Source organism: Lampris incognitus, chromosome 2 (assembly GCF_029633865.1).
Source record: "Lampris incognitus isolate fLamInc1 chromosome 2, fLamInc1.hap2, whole genome shotgun sequence".
Taxonomy (NCBI): Eukaryota; Metazoa; Chordata; class Actinopteri; order Lampriformes; family Lampridae; genus Lampris; species Lampris incognitus.
Genome location: NC_079212.1, coordinates 26,443,310 through 26,449,519, shown reverse-complemented (window position 1 = coordinate 26,449,519; position 6,210 = coordinate 26,443,310). Strand labels below are relative to the sequence as shown.

At 44.3% G+C, this 6,210-nt stretch overlaps 1 protein-coding gene across 1 annotated transcript; it reads left to right on the top strand.

Annotated features, from left to right (window-relative positions):
• Positions 1-1,512: 1,512 nt before the first annotated feature.
• Positions 1,513-5,936, top strand: rbm15 (RNA binding motif protein 15). Its single transcript, XM_056274059.1, has one exon. The coding sequence runs from the start codon at positions 1,621-1,623 to the stop codon at positions 4,168-4,170; it is 2,550 nt and encodes an 849-aa protein (XP_056130034.1). The 5' UTR covers positions 1,513-1,620; the 3' UTR covers positions 4,171-5,936.
• Positions 5,937-6,210: the final 274 nt, after the last annotated feature.

The window sequence follows — 6,210 nt, the reverse complement described above, 5'->3', positions numbered from 1 at the left end:
TTTTAGCAAAGATGTTAACGAGTAGAAATGTATCTAATAGTTAATCACAAGGAGGAAAATGACTCTTCAAATTTGCAAGTGACACAATTAATTTGCATGCACAGCATGTATAAAAACATTCTTGACAAACATCCAGATGTGAAAAGCCTGGAGTACCGAAATAACATTTTCAGCTGTAACTGTTTATTCTAGTATGTTTTTAAAACCAGAGGGAGGGCACTTGTCTAGAAAATTAAACAGGTGTCTTAGGAGTCATTCATGAGTCAAAGAGAAGCCCGGAAAACACGTGCGCACGCGCACACACACGCGCACTCACACACCAAAACTGAGTTATCGTTATAAAAACAAAAAACAAAACAAAAACAAAAAAGGGGCCAATAATAGCTCAAAGTTTTCAGATGGTTCTTTTTTTTTTGTATTGGCAAAGAAGTCTAGGGTAATGGTGTTCCACTGCACAAAATATGTTATTTGTGCTTGGAATACCTATGTCCAAAAAACTGCCTAAATACAGACAGGAAAATAAAAACAACTCAAATATAAGTATGAATAAACTTTAAAAGCATTATTGTATAAACTGCAAAGTAATAAAAAAATTTAACATTTCAGCAACAACAATAATAATAACAATAAGGATGATAATAATACAGGAAACAAGCCAAAAGAAGATGATGATAATAATTATAATAATGATAAAAGATTTTTTTTTAAACTAAATGAAGTTGATATTGATTATTTTTTAATAGGATATAATTTAGATTAATAATCCTGATAGAAAGCATGTCAGATGAGAATTCTAGGAACAAACCTAAACAGCTCGTAGTTCCTGGGGATCCTCTGGTCAATATCGCCACCTTGTGGTAATGTATCGGCGTGTTCGGGAAAAGATCCTTTTTCCTCAAATTGTTCTCATAAATTGGCAAAAACTAATAGATTATTTAGGCATTTCAAATTTACTCGTTTAGCAGACACCAAAGGCTTTTGTTTGTTGTTTTTTGTCATTCATTACCTGCATTTTGTTATTTGTTGTAGAACTTAATTTATTTTTTTATAGTATTTTTATTCTGTTTAGTATTCTTACAGCAACTTTTATAATGACAAACTGTCTGGAACATGTATGCTCCATGTTTTGAATAAATCGAACTTACTCAATAAAATTGGAAAAAAAGTTGTTCTCTCTTAATGTCTTCCGCTTGTGAAATGTTTATTTTCACCGCTTAAGAATCTCATTGTTTCAGACAGCTCCAAGCCTTCATAAATCCATTATATATCATAGTAAAATAAAAACGTGCATATTTCAGTAAAGTACGTGTGAAAGTAAGAAATAACCTACTTTTATATTCGAGACCGATACTAGACGCCCACAGCACCGGAGGCCCTTTTTTTACAGGAGTCCGTTATGACTGACAGGCACTGCAAAGGTTCCACCTACTTTTCCATCCAATCACATTCCATCAGAGGCGGGCCTAGGTAATAGTCTTGACAAAATGGCGAATGTTGTTGTTTTGCCGCAGGGTCAGTGATTATTATTTTTATATTTTCTACCATTTTCACCTAAATAATTGCGGGAAATAACAACGGGAGACATTTAGTGTAGAGTTAATCGGATCCTCGTGGACTGAAATGAAAGGTAAAGAACGTTCACCGATTAAAAAGCGGTCTCGGGCCTTGGACGATATCCGAGACAGGGGAGGATGCCATCCGACCAGCAAGAAAATGGGGGCTCTCTCGCTCTCCAGCGGTAGCAATAATGGAAACGGCTCCGTCAAGGGCGACGGCACTTCTACGAGGAGGAGTCTGCTCGGTGAAAAGAGAGACAGGGATTTCGACGGACACAGCCGCACTGGAAATAACCACAGCTACCAGGCCGCCGCTGCCGCTGCTAGCTCCGTCGGTAAAAACCACAGCCTGAGCCTGACGCTTGACTTAGCCGCGCCGAGGGCTAACTCGAGGGCTCAGCCGCCCAGCGCCGAAAGCGAGTATAAAACCCTTAAGATCAGCGAACTCGGCACCCAGCTGAGCGACGAAGACATAGAGGATGGACTTTTTCACGAATTTAAAAAATTCGGAGACGTTAGTGTAAAAATCAGTCGCAGCAACGATGAGCGGATAGCGTTTGTAAACTTTAGAAAGCCGGAGGACGCCAGAGCTGCCAAACACGCCAGGGGGAGGTTAGTGCTGTATGACCGGCCGCTCAAAATAGAGGCAGTCTATATCAACAGGAGGAGAAGTCGCTCTCCTGTCGAGAGGGATCCGTACGGCGCAGCGCAAGGCCATAGACATTTGCATACTCAAAGACCCCTGTCTCCCACTGGGCTTGGTTATAGAGACTACAGGCTGCAGCAGCTAGCCCTAGGGCGACTTCCTCCACCGCCACCCCCTCCTTTGCCCAGGGACCTTGAGCGAGAGAGGGAGTTTGCCCTGTTCGAGGCCAGGGCACGGCCAGCTTTCATTGCAGAGCGAGCAGCTTTTCGTGAGGAGGATTTTATATCGCCAGAAGATGACCAAAGAGCCAACAGGACGTTGTTTTTGGGCAACCTAGACATAACTGTTACAGAGACAGACCTGAGGAGAGCCTTTGACCGGTTTGGGGTAATTACAGAAGTGGACATTAAGAGACCTACACGAGGACAAACCAGCACGTATGGATTTCTTAAATTTGAGAATCTTGACATGGCCCATCGTGCCAAACTTAGTATGTCTGGCAAAATAGTGGGCCGCAACCCCATTAAGATTGGCTATGGTAAAGCCACTCCCACCACGCGTTTGTGGGTGGGTGGACTAGGCCCATGGGTCCCTTTAGCTGCACTGGCAAGAGAGTTTGACCGTTTTGGCACCATAAGGACAATTGACTACCGAAAGGGAGACACCTGGGCTTATATTCAGTATGAGAGCCTGGATGCTGCACAGGCAGCATGCACACACATGCGTGGCTTCCCCCTAGGAGGTCCTGAGAGGAGGCTCAGAGTGGACTTTGCAGACAATGAACACCGATACCAGCAGCAATTCCTGCAGCCTCTCCCACTGCCGCCATTTGACATGGTGGCAGAGTCATTTGTCCACCGGGCAACACCTGAACCTCTGAGGGTCAGGGAAAGGACTCCACCGCCCCTTCACTTCAGAGAGAGAGAGCTTTTTCCTGGAGCGGAGTGGCCCAGCCCTGCCCTTCGTGACCGGGTTCGTGCCTCCCCCTTTGAGCCTCTGGAGCACTTGGAAAGGGAGCGGCGGCCCCGGGAGCCTTGGTCTCTGGAGCGAGAACTGCCAGGACGGGACCCTGCGCGCAAGAGGCGTGTACTGGAGGACGGGCGCCATCTAGACTGCTCCCCTGATAGCACAGAGAGGACAGTCAGGCGCAGACGTGCCTCCCCGGATGGCAGCCCTGGTGGGAGCAGCAAAGATGGTGGGCGCTTCAGTGATTCAGAACGCCCCCTGCGGGGGGACAGGCCCTCCCCAGTACGTGAACGACATGGCAGCCTGGAGCGAGTAGGAGGTGAACGGAGGCTTAAAGGCCAGAGCCTCTCTGACAGGGGGCTATCAGCCAGTGGGGTGTCTGCAGCAGGAGAACGCAAACGCAAGGCAGGGGACACCAACAAAGGCCCCACCAAGAGAGAGCGTTCTGAAAGCACTCCTAAGGGGGCTCAGTCAAAGGTAGACAGCGGCAAATTAGGCCTGGCCTGGCACGGTATGTTGTTACTGAAGAACAGCAACTTCCCAGCCAACATGCACCTGCTGGAGGGAGACCACTGCGTGGCTAGTGACCTACTCATCGACGGCCAAACGGGAAGGCAGGTGAGCGAGCTGAAGATCACCCAACGCCTCCGCCTGGACCAGCCCAAGCTCGACGAGGTCTCCCGGCGCATCAAGGTGGCGGGCCCTAGTGGCTATGCCATCCTGCTGGCTGTCCCTGGGAGCACAGAGGAGGCATCATCATCCGACCCGGCAGCCTCTACTCAGCGGCCGCTTCGTAACCTGGTGTCCTACCTTAAGCAAAAGCAAGCAGCCGGGGTCATCAGCCTGCCAGTTGGCGGGAGCAGGGATAAAGACAACACAGGGGTTCTTCATGCTTTCCCTCCCTGTGATTTCTCCCAGCAGTTCCTTGATTCCTCTGCCAAAGCATTGGCTAAAACTGAGGAGGACTATCTGGTCATGATTGTAGTTCGTGGAGCATCTTAAAAAGAAGAAAAGAAAAATCTCAAACACGCCATTTTAATGGCGTTTAAAAAAAATCTGCTCTATGTCAGTAACTATTGCATGCTGTGTGTTCTGCATTATGGGGTACACTAGTATGGTTCTCTGAGTGTATGTGTGTTTCCATGTATTCCACTAAAGGAAAGGCCCTCGCACAGAAAAAAAAACCCAACTTAGCAACCTTATTTGTCTTGAAAAGAGTGTTTTAACTGCTCACCTTGTCACTTATACACATGCAGTAACTCACTCTCTATATTAAGCATTTAACAAGGAATATTTTATGAGTTTTAGACAAATTATCCTTTGAAATGATTCAGAAGGTACCGTTTTGTTGTATTTTTTTTTACTTCTCTGTCATTGTAATTATTGAAAAAAAATACTTCAAAGTTGGACAATTTGGTCTTGTAAAAAACAAGAAACCGTGCTCTATACAATCAGCCGTCTGTAAGAAGTATGTTCTAAGGGGGAAAAAAGTCCCCTCGTAAAGGCTTCGAATTGCAGAGCAATAATATTTCTGTTATTGTCACATTTTAGATGGTTACAGTGGCTAGGTCACATCTTTGAAATTTGGGTTTCAAAATGTGATTGGTTAGATTTGTCAATGATTTGGTATTTCAGTTACAGAGTTTCCTTTGGAGAAAGGAACCCGCTAACAATTGGAAGTTTACTGTGTTGAAAATTTTGTAGGGGCAGTTCACATAAATTTCAATCGCCAATGTTCTGTGTTCTGTTAAATGAACTGTTGATATAAATTCAGCGCTTGGGTTTGGATTTAAGTGTAGCCCGCTGAGTATTGGAACACTGAAATGAGAAATGTTCAACCCAGTATTGGTTTCAATGGGGTAGGAAAATTGTTGTCTTCTTTATGCGGAATGCTACATACTGATAGATATGGCATAATTGCCCAGGGAACAGACCATAACACTATACATATAGCATAGTAAAACAATACTAACATGCTTTCATGTTTTTTTCAATTGTTATTTTTACTGTGTATCTTATTTTGTGCATCCCCACCCTTGCAATGGCTGTGTATTGTGATCTATAAAAAATTGCATTAGTAATGGATAAAAGGCTTAGACTAAGAGTTTTGTGTTGATATTTGCCAGTCTGTTTCTTTCTCACTTTGAAACCAGTAGGTCTACTGAGAATCTGCCTCAATATCTCCATACTAGTAAAATGTTTGTACTAAGTTATGAATATTTGCTGTCTGTTTAGATAGGTAGGGCTGATGATTTTGACAGTTAAAATTTTAATTTAAAACTCCAGATGTCTAAACTGGGCAATACATTTCTCATGCTTTCCCATATACTGAAAGCCTGCTTACAGTATTTTATTGTTGCCATTGTATGTCCTGTCATCAGATAGTATCTCACACTGAAACACAGTGAAATAATGCATTGGGTTTAAAATGTATTTTAAAAAAAAATCGGTATGGAAAATGGTTGCATGTGTGACCAGTCTTAACCCACTCAACTTTGGACCCCAGAGGAGACTAAGGTGCAGGGCTGAAAACCTCCACAGGGAAGGAAATCTAGCATTTGTGAGTCTTCACTGATGAGGCAGCTGTTAAGTTGTGTAGCCTATCAACGCCTCTGATGACCTCTGTTTTAAGTGGAAAATTGAGAAATGTACATACATTTGATGTCATGGGAAAGGAAAATCCCCACAGCCCGTGCAAAGCTGTTCACGTTCCTGCAAGTGCATTTGTGCACTTGTGTGACCCAATATCAATAAATTGTTTCATTTGAAGGGAACCCTGTTTCTTCCGTGGAAGTAAATTGAAGAAACGAGCTGCCGTACATCATTGTCTCTCCGAGGAGTTGACACTTGAATCGCGGTTTGTGCAGACGAGAAGGGAGACGTCTGTTTGCAAATTGTTTAGAACCAGTGAGGAAACGACAGTCTGGCTTATGTGAGGATCACTGGTTTTGTTGCAGGCCTTCTTTGGTTAACTCATCAGAAATTGCTCCCCTATCATCCCCAGTCAACCTCTCCCCACCCTTTCCCCCTCAACCTGTTCGT